This window comes from Dipodomys merriami, unplaced genomic scaffold (genome assembly GCF_024711535.1).
Source record: "Dipodomys merriami isolate MVZ:Mamm:240054 unplaced genomic scaffold, mDipMer1.0.p SCAF_1, whole genome shotgun sequence".
Taxonomy (NCBI): Eukaryota; Metazoa; Chordata; class Mammalia; order Rodentia; family Heteromyidae; genus Dipodomys; species Dipodomys merriami.
Genome location: NW_027202270.1, coordinates 76,638,809 through 76,664,734, shown reverse-complemented (window position 1 = coordinate 76,664,734; position 25,926 = coordinate 76,638,809). Strand labels below are relative to the sequence as shown.

Genomic DNA, 25,926 nt, shown 5'->3' with positions numbered 1-25,926 from the left:
TTGCAACAATGATACTCACAAGATACTATGTCAGAAATGAACTTCAGGGGCTGGGAAGGAGTGGCTCAGTGGTAGAGCGCTTGCCTTGCATGCCTGAGGCCCTGGGTTCGATTCCTCAGCACCACATAAGCAAAAAGAAAAAAAAGCCGGAAGTGGTGCTGTGGCCCAGGCCCAGAGTTCAGGCCCCACGACTGGACCCAAAAAAAAAAAAAAGAAATGAACTTTACAGCTTGGGTGGGAAGATGGTAGGAGAACAACAGAGGGGTAACAGTGTTCGACAAGAAATATACTCATTACCTTACTCATGAAACTGTAACCCCTGTGTACAGCATCTTTACAATAAAATAAAATTTAAAAAAGAAAAAAACTATAGAAATCATACTTCTCAGAATTAAAGTTCTCTTGGTTGTGATCTTGGGTAGGCTTTTTTTTTTTCTTTAAAAAGGAGCTGATATCTCCCTTACAACACTGGCCTTCTTGCAGACTTTCATATTAGTTTACTTCCTCTCCTTGGTCTTTTGCCTTTACTGATAACTCTTTAGGCCTTAGTGGCTTATTTAGGTTCATGTAACTAACATATGTCAGAATTAAATGCAAGTGTTCTGACTCTTGTTTAGGACAGGAAAATAATAACACTACCAACAGTACTGTGAAGTATTCTATTCCCCTTGCCTGTTCTGTGCAAGTGTCTTTTGTTTTTATTTTAGGCCACTGGAAGATATGATATATTTGATCCAAGACAGTCCATTTCAGCCCAGGAATCTACAGTGGTGACAAGGACATGGGACTCCTCCTGCCAGATTTCACATGGTTCAATACAATTGACATCCTGGCTGACAGCTGTGAAAAGGAACCTTGGATTATTTTATTTTACTTTTGTGGAACACCACAATACCAAATCCATAAGACACATCAGGTAATACTCATTGCTATCTTGAAGAACACATTTCTTGTTTTGGAAACTCTACCCTCTTCTTCTTTACAACCTTGTTGATATTAGAATGAACCAATCAACTTTTGGCATAAGATATAGTAGTTTTTTCTTTTTTATTTAAGACTGGATCCTACTGAGTTCCTCAAGCTGATCCTACCCTCTCATTTTTACAAGTGCTGGAAAGATAGCCCAGCATAAGGAAGACTTCATTGTGTTTTTGTTTTATCTCAAATCGTCTACCTGTGATTTCTAGATTTGTGATTTATATTTGTATGGTACTTGAGTTTGAACTCAGAGCCTTGTGCTAACTCTGCTCACTTATTAGATTGGCACTCTACAACTTAAACTACACCTCTAACCTGAAGAATCTATTTTCTTTAACTTTCTTTCTTACTTGTCAGTCATGGGGCTTGAACTGTGACCCTCAGATCTTAGCCTCCTGAGTAGCTAGGGTTACAGGCGTGAGCCACTAGCACCCAGTTTCTGGGTTTTTCTTTTCTTTTTAATTTTCAGAAATACTTATAAATTCCTACAGTATATTTACTTCATTGTAAAACATACTCCTTTTTTGTGGACCTGAGAGTTTAACTTTAGGCTTGTGATTGCTATTTAGACTTTCTACTCCTTGAGCCATACTTCCAGCCATTTTTTCCCCTTGGTTTTCCTTTTTTTTTTATGGGGGGGTTGGTCATGGGGCTTGAACTCTGGGCCTGAGCGCTGTCCCTCAGCTCTTCAGTTCAAGGCTAACACTATACTACTTGAGCCATAGTGCCACTTCTGGTTTTCTGAGTGTTTTATTGGACATAAGAGTCTCACGGACTTTTCCTGCCCAGGCTGGCTTTGAACTACAATCCTCAAATCTCAGCCTCCTGAGTAGCTAGGATTACAGGCATGAGCCACTGGCACCCAGCTTTCCTTGGTTTTTCAAATAGAGTCTTAGATGTATGCCCAGACAAACCTGGACTGTTACCTACTTACCTCTGCTTCCCACTTAGCAAGGCTGACAGTTTTGTACCACCTTGTTCAGCTATTGATTGAAATGGAATCTTATGTATAAGTTGGCCTCAAACCTTGTTTTTCCCATCTCTACTTTTTTGTAAAAAAAAAAAAAATTACTATAAAGGTGACAGAGGGATTATAGTTATATATAAGTCAGGTAAAAAATACATTTTGGGGGCGGGGGTTGTGGGGCCTGAACTCTGGGCCTGGGCACTGTTCCTCAGCTCTTCAGCTCAAGGCTAGCGCTCTACCACTTGAGCCACAGTGCCACTTCCGGCTTTTTTTCTTTTTGCTTATGTGGTGCTGGGGAATCAAACCCAGGACCTCATGCATGCAAGGCAAGCGCTCTACCACTGAACCACCTTCCCAGCCCCAAAAGTACATTTCTTTTTGGACATTGTCACCCCTTTCTTTGCTTTTTCCCAGTTTTCCCCTCCTACCTCCCTCCCCCCACCCATAAGTTATATAGTTCATTTTCAACATTTCCATCCCTGTCTCTTGAGTGACTAGGAATATATTTATGAGCAGAGACAACCCACGTTAATAAAACTTCTTTTAATGGAAAGATCTCTTGAATCTTCCAAATTTATAAAGAGAAAATAAATTGTACTGATTATTTTTCTTAGTAAGATAGCATTATAAGCCCAAATGAAAGTCAAAACAACATTGAAGGTCCATCTCATTCTAGTCAGAATGGCCATCATCTAGAATACAAATAACAAACACTAGTTAGGATGCCAAGAAAATGCAACTCTAACACACTGTTAATGGCAAATGAGTACAAACACTATGGAAGTCAGTGTAGAGAGTCCTCAAAAAATTTGAAAATAGAACTAACCTAAGTTTCTGTCATACCACTCCTGGGTATTTATCCAGAAGAGGCAAGTCAAGATACAATAAGGGCACCTAAACATTCTCATTGCAAAGTTATGGAAATAACCCAGATGCCCTACAACCAATAGATAATTAAAGAAATACACACACATACACACACACACACGCACACACACACACACACACACACACACACACACACACACACACACACACACACACACACACACACACACACACACACGGAGGAATTCATTTATTTGGAAGAATAATGTGTCATTTGTAAACAAATGGATGGGCCTGGAAAAAATTTAGTGAAGTAAGTCAGGCTCAGAGAGATTAAGGGCACATATGTTCTCATATGTGGAAGTTGCACCTAAAATACAGTCATATATGAAAACATACATAAGGGGGCTGGGAAGGTGGCTCAGTGGTAGAGCACTTGCCTTGCATGCCTGAGGCCCTGGGTTCGATTCCTCAGGACCACATAAGCAAAAAGAAAAAAGCCAGAAGTGGCGCTGTGGCTCAAGTGGTAGAGTGCTAGCCTTGAGCTGAAGAGCTGAGGGACAGTGCCCAGGCCCAGAGCTCAAGCCCCACGACCAGACCCAAAAACAAAAAACAAAAAAAGAAAAGAAAGGAAAACATAAATAGGGCCATGTGCATATATATACATGATCACCTTGACTGAAGTATGGTATACACAATAGTGGGTTTCTGTGGTATAACTTCTTCAAACAGTTAACAGTTTAAGAAAATTAGATAAGAAATATGTCTTATCTAAGGACCATCAGGGATTGAGAGGAAGGGAGAAGATGAACAGAAAGAAGAATGGCAGCAGGGGAATAGGGTGTGAATACAATCAGAATACTCAGTGTACATGTGTGAAAATAAAGCCAAAAAACTTAAGGGTTTGGGTTAAGTTGATAGAAGAGAAGATGAGCAAATGGTGGAAGGAGTGACAATGATAATGATACATTGGACACATAAACTCACAAGTTGAATTAAAACCACCCTTTGTACAACTATTTAATGATTTGTTTTTTTAAGACAGGTAGTATTGCTGTGTGCTGTAGCTCTGTAATCTAGCTACACAGAAAGCATAAATGGGAGGATTGTGATCTATATAAGACTAGGAATAAATGTTACACCCTACCTCAAACATAACCAAGAAGTCTGGGAGCCAAGTGGTATAGTTCCTGAGTTCAAATCCAGTACCACCAACAAAAAAATTATATTATGAAAAAATATTTTTTAAAGTGGGCATTGGTGATTAGTCCTATAATCCTAACTGCTCAGAAAGCTGATCTCTGAATATCAAGGTTATAAGCCAGTCTGGGAAGAAAAGTCCATAAGTTTCTTTACATCCAGCAAAAAACAAAAGTGGTGGTGTAACTCAAGTGGCAGTGTATGAGACTTGAGCAAAATATCCAAGTGATAGTGTGAGACCCTTAGTTAAAGCCCAGTACTGGCATTTAGAAAAAGAAAAATTACAGAGGAGTTGAAAAATTTTTACTATGAACACTAACATAATTACCCTGAGATTCTTTTGTTACTTACCTACTTTTACCTATTTACATCTGTTTTTCTATGTGCCCACTGATTTTTTTTTTATTTTATTTTAGAATTGTTTGCATCCAATTCTTCTAGTTTTTGGAGCATTTTTCACATGCCCTAAAAAGACAGCTGTCTTCAGGATTAATTTCTATACATTTCAATTTGATAACTAGTTTGAAGTTACTTGTGTTTTTCTTAAATTTATTAATGACATTAAATATATTGGCATTCTGTGTCTGATCACCTGTGGGTTTCATTTTCAGAATTCAGGGATTTTAAGATACGTAGAATTATGGGAATACATATGAAAGTTGTGATAAATTTTGATTTAACTGAATAATATGGTAATTCTTTTAGAGGAAACTTGTAAAGTCATTTAAAAATACATATATTACCATCTAATCACTACCTTCTATCTTAATTTAGCTCTTTCTTACTAATTTTCACAATTAACCTGTGCTTTGAAATCAGCTTATATCCTTATTGTATTATATCTTTTTGTTGTTTTTACATAGAAACCAGAAAATAGGTGGTTTTTTTTGTTTCATTTTTTGGTTTTTTTGCCAGTCCTGGGCTTGAACTCAGGGCCTGAGCACTGTCTCTGAGCTTCTTTTTGCTCAAGGCTACCACTTGAGCCACAGCACCACTTCTGGCTTTTTCTTTTTATGTGGTACTGAGGAATGGAACTCAGGGCTTTATGCATGCTAGGCAAGCACTCTGCCAACTAAGCCACAATCCCAGCCCTAGTTTAGTTCTTGAAAGCAGGAATCTTGCTTTTGTATATGTATATTCATCATTAATTCCTGGAATATAGAAGTCAGTATTGTATAATAATTAAGTGTAAAAGAATTTAAAACCTAATTAAGATATTTTTTCTCACTAAGGCTTCAAGTTCCCTGTAGAATTCTAAAATAACCTTTGCTAATGAGGATGTCTGATACTGTTACTATAAAAGATGAAACTGAAACAATGAAGGATTTGGAGGCAGAAGTGAAAGATACCACCAGAGTTGAAAATCTTATCAAATCAGAAAACTATGGGAAGATTTTGGCAGAGAAGAATGACCGTTGTATTGACAACAATATTGATTTGCAGGTAAATAGGATTTTCTTCATGTCTACAAAATAACTAATACTACCTGATTATGCTTCTTTTCATATAAAATTCACTATAGAATTCTAAAACGGTTAACTTGATCCTTCTGGACTCTTACATTTGAGTCATCTGATTAAGTTTCTGTGTCTTTGCTATTTGATTTGGTATATTATCATTACAACATAATATGTTTTATTTATGTGTAGCCCGTGTATTTTATTTTTATCTACTTTGTGATTCTATCTTTCCCCTAACTACAGTCCTGTGAAAGTTATGAATTTAAGTGCTCTTAGGAAAGAAAAAACTAAAGTAGTTGAATATGCAAAAACTCTATTGACAGAAACAATCCTTTGGGAATTTCTCAGTCAACCATCACTGAATAAAGGAATTAAGGGTGTTAGAAGGAAAGGACAGAGGAGTGTCACTGGATGCTACTGATACTGGTCTCATATAAAGACTGAGAACTTTATGCATATATGAAGACTAAAAACTTAACATGAAAAGGGCTTTTACTTCCAAGCATAGATGGAAAATAAGTTGAATAATAGATTCTCAATTATAAGGTATTTTAGTTACTTGTTGTGTAAAAATAAAATGCTAATAATTTTACAATCATTTTCTTGTTAAATATGATTTGTGAACTAGGAAACTGAGCAATGTGTGACTGAGTGCATTCTCTATTCTACAAGGCATCCAAAGTAGTCTCTTAGTGATAGTTAATTGGCTATTTCGCCCACCTAGACAACCCAGTGCTGCGTCCCTCATGTCTGGCACATTGGTAGGACTAACTAGAATGCTGGGTTCATTCATCCTATACCTCGTATTCCCTGAGATATGGTCTTTCTATGATGGAAGGCCTGCTGAGCCAGACTTCTTATATAGCAGCTCAAAAATCAGAGAAAGAATGTTCCAAGAGATAAGAGAGCAGAACAAAGCTTTGAACCAAGCTTGGACATCCTACAACATCTTCACTATATTTTGGTGACACATATCATCAATAAAACAGCTCAGATGAAGAATTAGATCTGTCTCTCAGGAAAGAATTTATAACTACTTTATACCACATTTTTTGTTGTTGATGGTAGTGGTGATGGTCATAGAGTTTGAACTCAGGGTCTTGGGCGCTGTCCCTGAGCTCTTCAGCTCAAGGCTAGTGCTCTACCACTTGAGCCACAGTGCTACTTCTGGTTTTCTGGTGGTTTATTGGAGATAAGAGGCTGATTAAGTACAATCGGGTGTATTTATTTAAGAAATTAGACATAAACCATTTTCCAGTCATTTTTAATAATAGTATTTTTAAAACATCAAAACTTTTGCCATTGAGTAATTGCTATATGCCAGTATCATGATTTCATTAGAGAAAATTAGCTAAAATTCTATTGCATATGTGATTGGAATGATAGGAAGGTGGCTCAGTGATAGAGTGCTTGCCTAGCATGCATGAGGCCCTAGGTTCCATTCCTCAGCACCGCATACACAGAAAAAGCTGGTAGTGGGCACTGTGGCTCAAGTGGTAGAGCGCTAGTTTTGAGCTGAAGAGCTGAGGGACAGTGCCCAGGCCAAGTTCAGGCCCTATGACCGACCAAAAAAAAAAAAAAAATTTCCTTTTTAACCTCCTTCTACATTCTTGGAGGCCATGCTTATGAACAAATGATTAATTGCATTATTTCATTTTGAGTATGTCTGTTATGTTGCCCATTGATACTTAGCATAAGAACATTCTGATGACTACGATCACATGATGGTCAGTTGTTTACACTAAAGAAATTTATTTTAACACCTATTCTGTACCAAGGAAATAGCATTGTATACAAAAGTATACAATGTTTATTTTTAACCTTATGTTCCATGTATAATGTTAGCTATAAATATTTGTATGGAAAGACAAAAGAATATATGGGAATGAATTTCATGTTTTTCTATTTCTTCAAAGTTTTTTAGAATTTATGGTAGAATATTTCCTCCACTATGAGCTTTAAAGAAATAGAAGCCCCCATCCGAGGCACATGGTAAAGAGTTTACTGCAATGGTATAACTTAGACAGGACAGGTTCAAGTAAAAAATAATTTTTCCTTTTTCTTTTTTTTTTTTCATTTAGAATGATGTAAAAGCCAACTGTTTTACAACAAGTAATAGGACATTTTGTTTAGAAAATAATAATTCTAGTTAGCCCAGTATGGTAAGCTAGCAGCAGCCTTAGAGGTTAAGGGGATCACAAGTTTTAACCCAGCCTAGACTACATAGTGAGATACTAAAAACTAAAAGCAGTAATAGTCTAAATCATATGGAATTGCCTACTCTAATAGATTGCTAGACATTTGTCTTTCTTTGGTAACTTCAAGGTATTTCTCAAAGCTTATATATACACACTATATATATTGGAACAGTGCCCCTCCCACCACACACATTATTAATAACAGAATAACTAATCAAACTTGTATTAAGTTGTGTTTGTAAATTGTGTTCTGGAGGAAATGAGGGAACTGTGGGTTTTTTTGTTTAACAGATAGACCTTACTTGCTAGAGTTGTATAAATAATTGCTGGTGTATAAGTGAATGTTTTACACACAGAATCAGTTCAAGAAAGAGTTTTGAATCTTCTTGTTTATATAATAAAACCTTTGATAATTAAGATGAAAATCTTACATCTGATTTCTCTGAAGTTAACTTTCATGAACTATAAAGCACTGATAACCTAGTCCCTCCCCCTCACCATAAAAAAAAAAAGCCATCACCTATAAGCTCATATCTGTAATCCTAGTTACTCAGGAGGCTGAGATCTGAGAATCATGGTTCAAAGCCAATCCAATCAGGAAAGTCTGTGAGACTCGTATCTCCAATAAACCAGCAGAAAACCGAAAGTGGCACAAGTGGTAAAGTGCTAGCCTTGAGCAAAAGAAACTCAGGGACAGTATCCAGGCCCTGAATTCAAGCCCCAGGACTAGGGAGAAAAAAAAAAGTAACATATCTAGCACATAGAGCCTAATATGGAACATGTTATCAAGAATATTATCATTACACTAATTGGTAACTATTGTCAATTATATATAAGCCATAGTGCAACTATGAAATCTGTCAAAGAAGAAAATAAAAAGCAAAGCTTATTTCTTGACATATACTCTACCAGATTTCAATTCAATAATAGTTGTTTATATTAACCCTAATATTTAATAAACTCAATTGTTTAAATCCTTCAGTTCACTTCCATAATGCATTTTACTTTTTAAAATTACTTCTAGATTTTAAGCCAGCTCTCTTGACTCAGAAAACTTTGTTGTTGGTTGTGGTAGTTGTTTTCCAATAGAAATTGACAATCTGAATTCAGTTGTTTAGACCTCCTTCTACCTTGAGCTAGACATTGAATTCATTATAATTTTCCGTAACTTCACCATTAATCTTTACTCTTGCATAGAAAATCAGTATTCCAGTCTTCATTGTGTATTAAGAATCTTCAGTTGTTATGTTTGAACCATTACAGTGTATTTGTTCATAAAAGTTACTAATTATAAATGAAAAGCAATTTCATATCTTGAGTGATATTTTACAGTTATTTTTGTGATAAATCCTAGTATAACTCATGAAGATTACTCTGATCTTTTTTCAGATTTCCTTAAATTCCACTAAGAATATTTTATGTAGCTATTTGTTTAAATAGTTCCTAGGTACTTCAGTATAAATTGTATGAACTATAAATTGGGAACTTAGTAGCTAAGCCTTCTAAATTCCAATTTAATTAGCATTTCTCTGGACTAGTAGAAGCTGTTAAATAAGCTGTCAAATTTTTCTGTGACAATGAAGACCTATCACGTGAAAAGTAGGTTGTACATATGTAAAGTCCATTTTAAAAATAATTGTATATTAAGCCAGGTACCAGTAGCTCACACTTGTAATCCTCGCTACTCAGGAGGCTGAGATCTGAGGATCCTGATCAAACCCAGCTGGAGCAAGATAGTCCATGAGTCTCATGTCCAATTAACCAACAAAAAACAGAAATGGAGCTGTAGCTTAAGTGTTGGAGCACCAGCCTCAAACAAAAAAGGTCATAGACAGTACCCCTGAGTTCAACCCCAGGACTGGCACCAAAAAAAAAAAAAAAAAAAATACACATACACATTCATATGAGAGAATTTCTTTTTAAAGCCAAATCTGGCTGCAAAACTGATAACGAAAATAGGAAATAAAGGGTATTTAGTAACAGAACTAGTTTTTCCTGCTTTTTTGTGGGTACGTATGTATGTATGTATGTATGTGCCAAATTTTCTGGTATGTTATGTAATTTCTGTTCTTTGCTATTAAAGTGAAATGATAAATTTTCTTATTGGCTTACTTCTATAGTAATATATTTACTGTATAACAAATTATCACAAATTAAAAGGCATAGAGCAATATTTGTTTATGAATTCATAGTAGACTCAGCTGGGTTCTCTACTTAGGGTTTAGGTTAACAAGACCAAAATCAAAGCTGTCAGCCAAGCTGAGCCCTTCTCTTAAAAATGCTGATAAAGGGGCTGGGAAGGTGGCTCAGTGGTAGAGCCTTGCATGCCTGAGGCCCTGGGTTTGATTCCCCAGTACCACATAAGCAAAAAGAAAAAAAAGGTGGAAGTGGCACTATGGCTCAAGTGGTAGAGCGCTAGCCTTGAGCTGAAGAGCTGAGGGACAGCGCCCAGGCCCAGAGTTCAGGCCCCACGACTGGACTCAAAAAAAAAAAAAAATGCTGATAAAAAGTATTTTCTTTTAAGGCTCATTCCAACTGTTCCCAAATGATTTGCATATGTGTTTCTGGGATGTCTTTCAGGCTCTTTGCCCAAAAAAAAAACTACCCAAAGTCCAAAGATGGCCTCTCTTACCTGCAAAGCTAATAGCATTATATTGAGACTTTTGAGTCTCTATTGACTTGTCCTATTTCCAAACAAAAAATACTCATAGTCTTAAAAGGCTTCACTTCATTTTAAATCTGTGTGTTAAGATCAGCAGACTTGAGGCTTAGTTAATTCTGTAAAATTTCATCATACACAAGCTGTACCTAAATTTGTGTTGTCTTGTGGACCATCTTTGAAATGCTGTCTACCACAAGAATATGTAATCCACAACAAGCGGTTTTTGTTGTGTGTCTTTGGTTTTATGCTTGTCCTGGGGCTTTGTGCTCAAAGCTAGTGCTATAGCACTTGAGCGATAGCTTAACTTCTGGCATTTTAGTAGTTAATTGGATGTAATAGTCTCACAAACTTGCCTGCCTGAGTTGACTTGGAATTGGAATTTCAGATTTCAGCCTGAGTAGTGAGGATTACAGACAATGTACCACCAATGCCTAGTTAAGGAAATTTTGTTTTTTGTGGTGTTTTTGTTGGTTTTGTTGTTGTTGTTGTTGTTGTTTGTGGGGGGGTTGTCTTTTTTGTCGGTCATGGGGCTTGAACTATGGGCCTGGGTGCTGTCCCTCAGCTTTTTAGCTCAAGACTAGCACTCTACCACTTGAGCCACAGCTCCATTTCTGGTTTTCTAGTAGTTTATTGGATTTAAGAGTCTCACGATCTTTCCTGGCTAGGTTGGCTTTGAATGGTGTCCCTCAGATCTCAGCCTCCTGAGTAGCTAGGATTACAGGTGTGAGCCATTGGCGCCAGCATTTGTGGTTTTTTTTCAATAAGGGTAAAGTGCATTGAACCAAGATTCTAAGGTTCTTAGGTTGTTTGCTAGTTGTGTGTACATGCATGCACTAGTCGTGAGGCTTGAACTCAGGGCCTGGGCACTGCCCCTGAGCTTTTATCCTTAAGACTAGCACTATCATTTGAGCCCCAACTCTACTTCCAGCTTTTTAGTCATTAGAGATAAGGAGTCTCATAGACATTCCTGCCCAAGCTGGCTTTGAACCTGGGTCCTCAGATCTCATCCTCTTGAGTAGAGGTAGCAAGCTGGTTGTTTGCTATTTAATAGCTCATTCTGTCATATTCATGAGAGTGGAAATTGTCTTCAGTTCCTTAGTAACAGGCAGAATATGTGTTGTACAGTAAAAACTTGGTGTCTTTTCTCATTTTTCTTCTTCATCAGAAGTTTTTATGAATTAAAACTGAGTTTATACATGTGTAAGTCTATGAATATTGCGGAATGAAGAACATGCAGTATGACCTTCATTTTATAGATTTTTTTTAAACATTAATATCTGATTCTTAAGCAACTTGTCTGAAATCTCTTGCTTTGTAAAGAGGCAGAAGATTGGTCTTCTGTTATTTAGTGATTTAGAGTTTATAAACTCACATTTAAGGGCTAGGAAGGTAGCTCAGTGGTAGAATGCTTTCTACCATGCATGAGGCCTTGGGTTTGCTTCCTCAGCACACATAAGCAGAGAAAACCATAAGTGGCGCTGTGGCTCAAGTGGTAGAGCGCTGGCCTTGAGCTAAAGAGCTGAGGGACAGTGCCCAGGCCCAGAGTTCAGACCCCATGACCAACAATAAGTAAATATACAAAAAAAAAATACTCACCTTAAAAAAAATCCTACCCTTCCAGTGAATCATTTAAGAATCCTGTTCTTGAAATACAAATATTATGAATTTTTTTTTTGTCTTTTCTTTTTTGGTACTGGGGATCGAACCCAGGACGTTGCACTTGCTAGGCAAGCGCTTTGCCACTGAGCTACATCCCAGCCCCAAATATTATGAATTTTTTGTACAGTTAAGGGTAAACTGAATAATAAATTGCCTACTAGTCAGAAACAAAGTTAGAACTTTAAATCTAGTCCTTCTGCAAATGAATATAGCTTTGACTTTGCCAGCTAATCAACTCTTAGACATTTTTAGTATATGGATTTATATCATTGATATTTAGAATTGCAAGAGAATTAAAGGGTAATTCACTACTATTTTTCTTTTCTGCTCCTTTAGTCATGTACATTTTCCTAGTTTTCACTAGTTACTTTTCTCCCACTTTTTTCCTTGTGTTCACTCTGTGCAACTTCTTTTTTTTGGCCAGTCATGGAACTTGAACTCAGGGCCTGGGTGCTGTCCTTGAGCCCAGTTCCACTTTTAGTTTTCTGGTAGTTAATTGGAGATAAGAGCCTCACAGATTTTCCTGCCTGGGCTGGCTTTGAGCTGCAACCCTCAGATCTCAGCCTCCTGAGTAGCTAGGATTATAGGCAAGATCCACCAGTGCCCAGCTACAACTTCTGTTTATTGATGTAATTTACAATAGGTGAAAAGTTTTCATCTAACTAAAGAAGACAGGTGAAACAAAACAGTACTAACTTGCAGGAGCCCTCTTTTGCAACACAACAAAGCACATGTGTGTGTGTGTGTGTGTGTGTGTGTGTGTGTGTACACATATACATACATACCATTTTCTTTCTAAGAAGTAGAAGGTTTTGTTGTTGGTTTTTTTTGTTGTTGTTTTGGTTTTTTTTTTTTGCACATCCTGGGACTTGAACTCAGAGCCTGGGTGCTGTCCCTGAGCCTCTTTGTGCTCAGGGCTAACACTTCTACTTGAGCCAGACAGCACCACTACTGGCATTTTGTGAATACTTTATTGGGAAAAAGAGTCTCATAGTCTTTCCTACCCCAGCCTCTGGAGTAGCTAGGATTATAGGTGTGAGCCACAAGTGCCTGGCTCCTTTTTTTTTTTTTTTCCATTGCTTTTATTGTCAATTTGGTGATACAAAATCAAACTCTTCAGAATACTGTCCTTCTTATCTTTGTATTCAAAATAGGGGTCATGATATGTCTTGTTACTATGGGCTTTTATTTCCATTGACTTCCAAAGAAGTGGTTTTTAGGGTACGTTTAGAATAGAGGCCTTTTTAAAATCTTTTTTATGTTAACTATCCTAGTCTAAGAGTATATTTTGTATTTGTTACCAAACTGGCTCCCTCATGTTACTGACTATAAGTGATACACCCTACACTATTTGGGACTAGATTTAGAAAAGCAGATGAGATTGAAATAGGAAGGAAGAGTATTTGTGTCACAGACACTTGATTTCACAAACTAGAGCCTGATATCACAAACTAGAGCCAATCTTACTAGGTTCCCTAGTTATGGGACTTATTATCTTTCAGTCATGCTTAAACATTTCTGTCGTAAGTCTGTCCTCTTTGTTTCCATTTCATTGATCTACCCCAGAACTAGCAAGAGGGATTTTATTACTAAAACTGGTAGAATACTTCCTACTGTGTCAAAAAGGCTTAGTTGGTAGATATTTGCTAGTATTCTGACCCTGTGCATTTGAAGCATTCTTTTAGTAAGATTGTAATATTTCTCAGCTCAGATATTTTAAATTGTTGAGTGGTTTAGTGTGGTTCCTCCATACACTGAACACAGGCTAAAATATGATGTTAAAGAGTTAATAAATGTGTTCTATTTTGCTATTACTAGTCACTTTATAAGTTCCTTAGAGTTCAGTTAACAGAAACTGTGGCCATTTGCTGACCTAAAGAAAAAATGTTAACCCACAGAAGATTTTAAAGAATCTTCTACAAGTGTCCTTTTGGGAGGAATCAATACTTACTCGAGAACCATCTCTGATTTCCTCATTTTGCATACATTGTGCAAAGCTAGTTTTTCTGTGAACAAATTTTCTGTCTCAGTATGGAATTTAATAAAAATCTTTCTTATTGTATATTCAGCGGCCACTGCAGTCATTTGGACAGACAGGAAAAAGGTCTAAGGTATAGTAAATATTTGGTGTGCTGGCATGCCAAGGGCCTTCCTTCATGCTTGATGAATCCTTGTTTTCATATGGCACTACATTCAGTTTAGTTTGTTTTTTTTTTCATATTTTTGGGGGAGCAAAAAGCTTGTTTTGTTTTATTTGGGGTTTTTGTCTTGCCAAGTCGCTTTTATGCATTGCTTTTTTATCTTTGGTATTTCTGTAGAGTAAATCGCTTTCTTACCATTCTTTAGTTTTGAAGTTGGAATTATTTTCATTCTTAGTATTGCTATAATTTTCAAGACATCAACTGTTGTTTTTCCTCTTAACAAAGGACTTTAGTAGTGTTTAATGATATATTTAACTTGCACATTTCATCCAATTTTTATATATGGCAAAGCTATAAGGAAATTTGCAAACACTCTTCATGGGTCTTTTGGATAGATATGCCCTAGATTTATGAAATGTAGTGTTAATTTTAAATACTTCTCTCTAGTCAAGCTCAAAATTAAAGCTAGTTCGGAGCCTTGCAGTATGTGAAGAATCTCCACCACCTCCTGCAGCAGAGATATCACAGGAGAACCAGGTAAAAAAAAAAAAATCTCCCCCCAAAAAAAATGTTGTTTGGAGATATGGTGGAACTGGAGATGTTCTTTCATATGGTTAAGTAAAAGTTGAGTGTGTGTTACATTTTTATGAAGTGAAACTGGTTTGGTAATACTTGGAAACAAAGATACAGATGTAAAGTTGAAAATGCTTATGGAGAAACTTTGAGATCATACAATTAACTGAAAATGTGGCCTTAAGAGAGTAATGAATTAGTATTGAAAAGTTACAAAATGTTAAAGTAATATTTCTAGATAAAATTACAATAAAATCTGCCCTTTTATTTTTTTAATTATAGAAATTTGGCAGTACTTACTTTGACTCACTGTAATACTTCTGCTTGTGTATTATTTTACTTAATCTGAATGCATATATAGCCAGTTTTTATTTAATATGACTTTAATAGCTATCTAATGCTTCTAATTCTTATCTCCTTTTATAAAATTATTGCTTGAAAGTTAAGCAGACAATCCATTTTGCTTTTTATACTCTGTTATGACAGATAATTTCCTATTGATTTTGTCTTATGTTAAATTTGGACATGAACATAAATGATTTTTATCCCATGTAATAACTTGAGCTCTAGTGGCTTGTTCTGTTTCATAAGAATGTAAGCAGTCTAAAATGCCTTTGTACACCAACATTAAGTTCCTAAAGGATCAAAGCAATGCATGTTTATTTAAGAAACGATGACTTAACTTTTTTTTTTTTAATAATGGGGCTTGAACTTAGGGCCTGGGTGCTGTTACGAAGGTCTTTAGCTCAAGGCTAGTGTTCTACCACTTTGAGCCACAGCTCCCCTTCCATGACTAATTTTTTTTTTTTTGAGGGTCCGGTCATGGGGGCCTGAACTCTGGGACTGGGCACTGTCCCTCAGCTCTTCAGCTCAAGGCTAGTGCTCTAAAACTTGAGCCACAGCGCCACTTCTGGCTTTTTTCTTTTTGCTTATGTGGTGCTGAGGAATTGAACCCAGGGCCTCAGGCATGCAAAGCAAGCACTCTACCACTGAGCCACCTTCCCAGGCCCCCATGACTAATTTTTTTTAAGAAGAAAAAGCCATTGTACATTATACATCTTTTTTTTTTTAAGTACCAGTTATGAATTTGACAATTCAAGGAAAAAAATGTTATGCTTTCTCATGACTTAGATGATTCCTTTCAAAGCTTACTTTAGATAAAATAATTCTTACATATTTAGAGTATATCACACTTTTTAAAATAATAGGATACAAGAAAATGAAAGTTTTCCTTCAACTTTTTTTTCAAATATCAAGAGTACAGAATTCAAAGTTCTTTTTTTTTTCTTTTCTTTTCTTTTCTTTTTTTTTTTGCCTGTCATGGGGCTTGAACTCAGGGCCTAGGCACTGTCTCTCAGCCTTTTTGGCTCAAGGCTTGTGCTCTACCACTTGCCACAGCGCCACTTCAGGCTTTTTTCTGTTTATGTGGTACTGAAGAATCAAACCTGGGGTTTCATGCATGCTAGGCAAGCACTGTACCACTGAGCCACATTCCCAGCCCCAAATTCAAAATTCTTTAGTAATTTAAAAATCACAATAGAAGATAGCTATATGTGTTTAATTGGTAAGATATATTTTAGCAATAAAATAGGCTTTTAAAAGCTAGAGGCAGAATTACAGTTAAAGTATTTCTACTCAGTATTGTGATCTAGAAAATATGTTTAAATATAAACTACAAGCTAAAATGTTATGACATACTCTGAAAAAAATGAAAATTTGTCTGTTTTGTTTATTTTGGGTTTGGGGTTTTTTTGTGTGTGGCAATCCTGGATCTTGAATTCAGTGCCTGGGCATTGTCCCTGAACTTTTTTTACTTAAGTCTTGTATCACTTGACCCACAGTTCTTCTGACTTTTTAGAAATTCATTGGAGCTAAGAGTCTTAAGGACTTTTCTGCTTGGACTAGCTTCAAACTGCGATCCTCAAATCTCAGCTCCTGAGTAGTCACCAGCATCTGGCACATTGTTGGGGGTCAGGGAGAGGGGCGGTTAATAGCAGTTCTTAAAAGTTCTTTTGAACAAGTTAGAGATAGGAATGTATGTATGGTAGTACATAACCTATAACCCCAGGTCTGTAGAAAGTGGAGATGAAATATGAGATGATCATGGTTAAAAGCATCCTGAATAAAAATATTAGCAAAGCTTTTCTTTAAATTTAATAAAAAGGGGGCCGGGAAGGTGGCTCAGTGGTAGAGCACTTGCCTTGCATGCATAAGGCCCTGGGTTCGATTCCTCAGCACCACATAAGAAAAAAGAAAAAAGCCGGAAGTGGCGCTGTGGCTCAAGTGGTAGAGCGCTATAGCCTTGAGCTGAAGAGCTGAGAGACAGCGCCCAGGCCCAGAGTTCAGGCCCCACAACTGGACCCAAATAAATAAATAAATAAATTTATAAACACACAAACACTGTAATACTTGCTAAACAGGAAGCACAGATCAGAATTGTGCTTCAAGATTAGCCTCACAAAAAGTTCACAGTATTCCATCTCAGCCAATGACTGGGTATAGTGGCATGCCTCTTTCATTCCCAGTAACATACTCAAGAGTAGTTAGGAGGATCTTTGTACTGGCTAGCCCAGACACAAAACCCTATGGAAAATAAGGAAAGACACAAAAAGATAGAGGATGAAGATGTGGCTTAAAACATAACTGCTTAGCAACAAAATTCTGAATTCAGTCCCTAGTACCACAAGAAAAACCTGGTGGTGTCCATCTATAATCCTAGCTACTAGAGAGGTGAGAGAATTGTAACATAAAACGGGGCCCATGCAAAAGCATAAGATAAAACTTTTTTAAAAAATCACTGAAACATGAAGGGGTTAGGGGTGGGGTTCAGTGTGGTAGATGGGTTTTTTGGTTTTATTTGAAAAAATCATTTCTTCATTCTTTGATCAGATAGTTATACCATCTTAGCCTTGAGACATAATCAAGAGAGTTGAGGAAATAAGCATTGGTTAATACAGAAAATGTGTGTGTCTTTTTAGAAAAACTGTATCGTGATCTTTTCTTTTCAGTATATTTTACCTTAAGTGGAACTGTTGGAGAAGAAATCAACATAAATCAAGCTAGTGAAAACTCATACGAGGAAAAATGTAGTATAAGGGATATATGCTGTATGTTAATATATGCATGATTACATGATCACAGATAATTTGTGTTTGCACTTCAAAAATAGTTTCATTATTCTTAATGAATAAGATGATTATGTCAGAATTTAATTATTCCACTTAATACATTGGTTTCTCAGATGCAGTTTTATGGTTTTTTTTTTTCCTTTTAGTGATACCTGTCTAGAAAAAAGGTACTTCTTTTAACAGAATATTTTTTCATGCTGTGAATTAACTAAGTTATACAGGAATCGAAATTGAATATAAATGAAATACACTATCATGTAATCCTTGATTATAGAGGTACTTTTCAACTAAGTTGCTTAATTCTGAGTGTGTTTTGGGGGAATTAATATGGAAGAAAACTCAGTATTTAAAAAGATTTACATACTAATAGTTTAGCATTTAGAAAGTCTTGTTTATTTACTATTGAAAATAGCCCGATTGTAGAAAAGGCCCAAGATTTCCCTATAGTTCATCTTAATAAAGTAATTTAGTGTCTATAATTAAATGGATTTGAGGTGAGTACTTGGAAATGAGAGATTCTATTCATTGGTGAATCCTTTAAATGAGGGTCTTAAGGGGAAATAATACGGGATATTTTCTCCCAAACTGCTATTAGGTATCTTTCTGAGTAGCAAAAAAGAAAGCTTCAAGTCAGAGCAAGATGAAATATTCTACTTCTAAAAAGTGTTTCTAGCATTTATTTTCCAAGCATCTTTTAAAATTATAGAAACAAGGAAGAAAAATCCTTAAAAAATGAATGAGTAAGAAATAAGAAGCACTGGTAATTGATAAAGCAGAGAAAGCATAAAATAAATGTCTATCCTCTTGGTAAAAAAATCGTCAGAGGCTAGCATTTGCTGTGTATAATTTAAGTATAATTTAGAACTGAGATAAATTGGGAAGAAAAACTTTAAGAGAGATGAAATAACAGAAATTCTACTGGATTAAAAGTTTATTTAAAATTCTGCTAAAGATTGCTTTGAAAAGAAATTATGTAGGGGTCAAGAGAAAGTAGTACAACAGAAAATTTGCTAGCTACAAGTTTGAGAGTCCTGGAATATATATCCCTTATGATACTTACTGCCTGTATCACTACCATACAGAATCGCTACATTTTTCATCACTAAGTTTTATATATTTTATATATATATATATATATATATATATATATATATACAAGTACGTATGTGTGTGTGTGTGTGTGTGTATATATATATATATGTAATTCTTAAAATAAGCTATACTTTTATCCTGAAATTTATTTCAGCTTTCTTTGTAATTTTGTCTGAATAAACAGACATTAACATGATTTTTACCTTTTCAGGTTCTGTTTATTATTTTACATTAATCTCTTTGGGTTCTGTATTTCCACTAATGACAGTAATTACCTGTAATTACATTATTTTAAAAATAAAATGTAAAATCATTTCTCCATTTTATTCTTGTAAGATGTGATTACAATTAAGTATTACCTATCTGGAGGAGTACAATTTTATTTAAAATCTTTCTGAAGTGAATTTGTGAGATATATATAAAATTGATCACAGATAATTTATATATAAGTGTTTTAACACATGTAATTATTTTTAAATAATGATAGTTATATATAAATTTCAAATGGAGAATCAAAGCATATCCCTATCAAATCATATCCGAATGTGTGCTTACATTGGATATTTGAAAAACTAAAGTTCATTAAACTTTGACTTGATATTCATGTATTCCTACTGATTGACAATAACTATCATGCTTTTGCTTAGCAGCACCATGAAAAAACAAGAGCACCTCAGTTCTCACACCCTTCAAGGGTTTTATAATTAAACTTAAACCAATTGGAATCATTTTTGTTTTGTTTTGTTTTGTTTTTTTCAAAATAATTTTGAGAGAATGTTTCAACTGATAGATGAAAATATCACATTAAAATTATATTGTTCAGTGTTTTTTCTACTTTTGGGAATCTAGTTTTGTAAAATAAAAATCTTCCCTTTTCCTCCATACATTTTGTGTCATTGAGAAAATCTGCATGTGATATTAAATGAATTGCTTTATCTTTTTCATTGAATAACTGATATTACCTTCCAACAGGAAAAAATTCAGATCCAGTTAACACAATCATTTGAAAAAGAGGAGAAGCCCTCAAGAGATGAAGCAGATAAAGAAAAAGCCAGTGATAAGTTACCCAGAAAAATGTTATCAAGAGGTTTGCAATTTATTTTTTTAAACAGAATTTTAGTTTTACTCTCAATATTCATTCTTATGGTATAGTGAGATGTTTCAAACAAAAATTACAATATCAAAATAACTAAGGTTATTACTTACTGACCTGTCTTTTATATTAAAAAACCAGAATGTGTGGGGCACCAGTGGTTCATGCTTACAGTCCTAGCTACTCAGGAGTCTGAGATCTAAGGATTACAGTTTGAAGCAGCCCAGTGAGATTCATCTCCACTAAACTACTGAAAAAAAAGCCAAAAGTGGAATTATAGCTCAAATAGAAAACCCTCTTAGCCATGAGCAAAAAAAACTCAGGAACTGCACCAGGCTCTGAATTCAAGCCCCAGAACCGGTAACCAAACAAAACAAAACAAAAATTCCCAGAATGTTTATGTCTTAAAAAAAAAGTTAAAGATCTTGCCATCATTTATCCTCACAAAACGATAAAAATGTTTTATTAAGTTTAGAACCTTAATAAAGTTGTTGGCCAGTGTTATAAACAGCATAAGAGAATTACATTTAAAGAGAAAAGATAAATAAGAGTTTTCAAACGCAGTTTTGAATGAAAACCTTTGGTATTAAACCTGATAGAATCTTAATTAAATAAGTACATTGTTTCTGAACTAACATTTCTATCTGCCTCAATCACTTCCTCTGTTTATATGCTTATAAGTTACTAAGCTATTTTAATTTTCTACAAATAGAAATACTTATCTAAGTCATTAGAATGATTTTTTTTCACATAAGGAGGCAGTTTTTAAACATGAAAGTTTGGTATGTCTGTGAAAGGATCTTTAAATTATTCAGAATAAATTAATCTGACATTGGGAGACATTAACATTTGAAGAATGTACAAATGTGGAGTTATTTAAACCTAGTTCATGAGCATTATATGCGAGAAGAAAAATTATGGTCTTCTGAGTTCAAAATGAATTCCCTTTTGCTACTTTGTCAATTTTCTTTTTCATTGTGGGGTGTGGCATTTTATCTAAGACATACATCATAATAAAAAGGAAAAGGGATTGGTTTTCAACCAACTTTATACTGGGTTTTTGTGTTGTTGTTTTTTAGATTCCAGTCAAGAATACACTGATTCAACTGGCATAGATCTACATGAATTTTTAGTAAATACATTAAAAAACAATCCCAGGTAAAAATTAAATTTATAAGGCTTACCTTGATCTAGAGTACCATAATTTTGCTATATATGTTTTTTTAATTGAAATAGCATATTAGAATAAGATTGTAGATACTTGAAGTATACCAGAAACATTTTAGTTTCTTAGGGGGTTAAGATGCTGTTGGTCTACTATGTGCACATGTATAAATACTTTTGCATTATGCATGTCATTATGATATAAAATTAATGCATATTCTCTGTACAAGTTTTCAGAAAGAAGTGTGTAGGATTTAAGTTGAGATTCAGATATAACATCAATCGTGAAGGGAAAAATAAGATGATACCTTGTCATAATACATTCCAACCAAAATAAAAGCTCAGTATATTCATGTATAATGAGACTTTTTTTTCCTTTTTGTAATACTGAGATTTGAACTCCAGGGCCTTATACTTGCTTGACAGATGTTCTGCCACTTGAACTTCTAGCCCTTTTTATACTTTAGTTATTTTTTAGATACCTTCTGGTATTACTGCACAGGACCAGCTACTGACTAATTCTCCTAACTATACCTTCCAAATAGTTAGGATTATAGGTGAGTGCCATCGTGATCCCATCGAATGGGATATCACTAACTTTTTGCCTGGGCTGACCTCAAACATCAGCCTTGTAAGAAATGCTATGCCCAAGGAAAAACAAAATTGTACCTTCTGTGGAAATTTATTCTAGAAAATGATGAGGAAGATGTTGGCAAAGTATGAAGCACAAACCATTTATAATTGTCTTTAACCTATGATATAACACCAACACCATAAGTTGATAAGAAGATGTGCAAGGACTTCTAATTATCCCAGTGAGAGTAAAGTGATATTGGGAAGTAGAGAATGCTGAAAAGAACTATAAGACATCAATGTATGATGAAAACCTATCTTTCTCAAATAAGATAAACTATCTTACTCATGTGCCATTATAAAATACTGAGTTTGACATGCTGAGTAATTTCAGGATTTTAAACATAATAATGGCATAATGAGATTTACCTTTCAAAGAAAGATTAGTTAGAATCCCAGTAAACTAAAACCAGCAGAAGGGGAAAGAGCCAATATTGTCTTAACTACTTTATATGCATGTATGAAAGTAGGACAATGTAAACCTGTTGAAATTATTTCTAAAAGAAAGAAGAGGATAAGAGGGGAAGAAATAGAAGGTTTGAATTTGTTTGGGGTATTGTAGAAATATTACAACTAATATTTGCTAATAAAAAAAGTCCTGGTAAAGAAAAGAAAGATTACTTGGGAATTTAAAAAAGATTCTTAACATAGAACCCTTGAAAAGTAGTTAGGAGACCATAAAGAATACAAGAGAAGAAAAATACACTTGAAAGATGCTTAGGAAATAATATGGTCCGTCTTGATTGTTATTTGTATATTGAAGGTTGATAAGAGTAGCCTTTAGGTTTCTGGATAGTCTTAACAGTCCAATAACTAAAAATAAGGGACAAGAATGAGTAGATTATAATATTCTGTAACTTTAGTTTCAAGTACCCATTATAGAGGAAGAAGATGGACATTTAAATGGCTCTGGTTTTCAAGTGAATGATTTAGGCTTGATTTATAGTCAAGAGTCATAGATAGAGATAAAATTTGTTTTCTATGAAATTGCCCAACGAGAGTATGTGAAATGGACAAAAGTCTCCAAATCATACAAATTGAAAAAGTAGATGAAGGGCTGGGAAGGTGGCTCAGTGGTAGAGCACTTGCCTTGCATGCATGAGGCCCTGGGTTCGATTCCTCAGCACCACATAAGCAAAAAGAAAAAAAAGCTGGAAGTGGCACTATGGCTCAAGTGGTAGAGCGCTAGCCTTGAGCTGAAGAGCTGAGTGACAGCGCCCAGGCCCAGAGTTCAGGCCCCACAACCAGACCAAAAAAAAAGAAAAAGTAGATGAAAAGGATTTAGCCCTGAAGATAGCAGATTATGAGACTGTCAAAATATATAGAGGTCAACCAAAAGGGAACATTTCACAAAGAGTCAAATAACAGGAAGACTAATACAAGTACCAAAAACAGTACATTAGGTTGGGAAATTAGAAAGCTGTTGGCTACAAAAGTCATTTTTATTTTAAGAAAGGTATTATTTCTAACATCTCAGTGGATTGGGAATAATTGGAAGCTAGCAAATATATCGCTAATTTAAGGTAGAATAAGATAGAATAAGATAGAATCTTGGACAGGTACAGTATTGTTTCCTCTAAGTCTGCTGGACTTATGCATTCCAAAATAGTTTTCTATTGCACAGTTCTGTTTTTCTTTATAACTATGTAGGTCTTTTTAATTATCTGCCCACAATTTTTTTTTTTTTTTTTTTTTTTTGTCAGTCATGGGCCTGAACTCTGGGCCTGGGCGCTGTCCCTCAGCTCTTCAGCTCAAGACTAGCGCTCTACCACTTGAGCCATAGTGCCACTTCCAGCTTTTTTTTTCTTTTTGCTTATGTGGTGCTGAGGAATCGAACCTAGGGCCTTATGCATGCAAGGCAAGCACTGTACCACAGAGCCACCTTCTCAACCCCTTTTTAAATTTTTATACTCATAAAAAAAATGTTTAATTAAATCTGTATTGAATAAGTACATGGGTTGAAAGGTGTTTCTCCATTTTATGAAACTTCTTTTGCAGTATATTCAGAAGATCAAACTCAAAATTTAGTCATAGCCTATCAGATGATCTTAGCAGGAAGAACTAGTAACTCCAAGAAGATTGGACTGAGAATCATTACTTTTTTGGCACATGTGCCTTGGAGGGAAGAGTGGGGCTAATACACGTACCAGTCTTGGGGCTTGAATCACAGGTCCAGGGTGCTATCCCTGTTCGAGGTGCTCTACAGCTCCACAGCATTTTGGTGGTTATTTGGAATTGAGAGTCTCACAGACTTTGCTTCCTGGACTTCCTTTGAATCACAATCTTCAGAACTGAGCCTTCTGAGTAGCCAGGATTACTGGCATTACCACCCGTGCCTGGCTTGGCCTCATTTTCTTGATTTATTTTACTTTAAGGTTCTTTGCACATGAAATTTTCAAGAGCACAGAACTCCAGAGCCATGTCCATGGTGTGTACAAGGAGGATTTTTGCAGAGTAGTCTCATTAATTTGATATACCCTAATTATATTAAATAGGGCCCTAAGAGGCACATGTAAAATACTCTTTAGAGTGCTGTTTTGTATTTTGGATGTCTGGTTTAGTTGGATTTTAGAGAAATTTTTCTCAAAACTTCACAATAGCACGTAATAGCAGCAATTATACTAAATAAGACCCTAAAAAGCACATGCAAAATACTCTTTAGAGTGCTGCTTTTATTTGGGATGTCTGGTTTAGTTGGGTTTTAGAGAAATTTTTCTCAAAACTTCACAATAGCACATAATAGCAGCAAGGTATTGATGGCCCAACTTGTAATCTTAGTTACTCAGGAGGCTAAGGTCTGAAGATGACTGTTCAAAGCCACCCTGGGCAGAAATCTGTGAGAATCTCATCTCCAAAAATCCAGAACAGAGCTGTGGCTCAAGCAGTAGAGTGTAAACTTTGAGGGGGGTAAAAAAAAAAAGGAAAAAAGAAACTCAGAGACAGCCCTCAGTTCAAACCCCATTACTTGCATGCACATAAAGACATGCACACAAAGACACAGACACACGTACACACACTACAGAATAGCACCGTAATAAGTTTGAGTTCTTTTAAATAGTATTATATATTTCACACTTCTCTCCCATAGTTCCATCACTGTACCACCATTGGAGTCCCATAGTAGTGTTTCTGTTACTAGCATTACAAATTCTTTAGAGAACTGTTTCTATGGTGTTGAGCATAACAGGTATGCCCTTAACTAAAATGTTTTTCTGTTAACCTTTTAGCTGTATTTAATTCAGAAATAAAAGCTAATATACTTATATTAAAGTTGATTGATGGATCCATTACCCTATTCTCTGTACATTAATGTATGTGAGAAATTTTTCAAAGGATAAAAATTAAACTGATTAAACTTTCATTTTGAAGCTGTTTTTTGAAAGCCTGTAAATATTCTAGCATTAAGATTGTTATACTTTTGAGTATACAGTTTTTAGGTCAAAAAGTAGCTGTGTGTTTAACCAATTGATAGTTGGATTACTTAGTTTTAAGTTTTACATATGAGTTTTCATACTTTGTTTCAGGGACAGAATGATGCTGCTGAAATTGGAACAAGAAATTTTAGATTTCATTGGTAATAATGAGTAAGTCCTGACATTTAAAAATAAAAACTGGGCTTCGGTGGCTCACACCTAAAATCCTAGCTACTCAGGAGGCTGAGATCTGAGGATCATGGTTCAAAGCTAACCTGGGCACTGTCCCTGAGCCTCTTTGCTCAAGGCTAGCACTCTACCACTTGAGCCACTGTATACTTCTTTCATGAGACTCTTATCTCCAATTAACACCAGAAAATTGGAAGTGATGCTGTGGCTCAAAGAGACTCAGGGACAGTCCCAGGCCCTGAGTTCAAGCCTCATGACTGACAAAAAATAAATGAATAAATAAAAATAGATGGAATTGCCGGCATAATTCTCTTTGACTTACTAAATTTGTTTTCTTCTACTTCTAGGTCTCCACGTAAAAAATTTCCCCCAATGACATCTTACCATAGGATGTTATTACATAGAGTAGCCGCTTACTTTGGATTAGACCACAATGTTGATCAGAGTGGAAAGTCCGTCATAGTAAACAAAACAAACAATACAAGAATGTAAGTATCAAATTAAATGGTGTGTGTGTGTGTGTGTGTGTGTGTGTGTGTGTGTGTGTG

General features: G+C 35.4%; 1 protein-coding gene across 9 annotated transcripts in view; it reads left to right on the top strand.

The window, feature by feature from the left end:
- Positions 1-828: 828 nt before the first annotated feature.
- The window catches only part of R3hdm1 (R3H domain containing 1), a 102,528-nt gene continuing 77,430 nt past the window's right edge, over positions 829-25,926 (top strand). For 6 of the 9 annotated variants that reach the window (XM_070023931.1, XM_070023964.1, XM_070023947.1 and 3 more), the window contains exons 1-8: positions 829-916; positions 5,206-5,416; positions 14,022-14,063; positions 14,541-14,630; positions 19,859-19,973; positions 21,059-21,137; positions 25,301-25,360; positions 25,726-25,866. In XM_070023931.1, coding sequence (XP_069880032.1) covers positions 5,246-5,416; positions 14,022-14,063; positions 14,541-14,630; positions 19,859-19,973; positions 21,059-21,137; positions 25,301-25,360; positions 25,726-25,866 — 698 coding nt within the window. In that variant the 5' untranslated portion in view covers positions 829-916; positions 5,206-5,245. The remainder of the gene's footprint in view (positions 917-5,205; positions 5,417-14,021; positions 14,064-14,540; positions 14,631-19,858; positions 19,974-21,058; positions 21,138-25,300; positions 25,361-25,725; positions 25,867-25,926) is intronic. The other 3 variants (XM_070023973.1, XM_070023956.1, XM_070023920.1) reach the window with 2 other exon arrangements.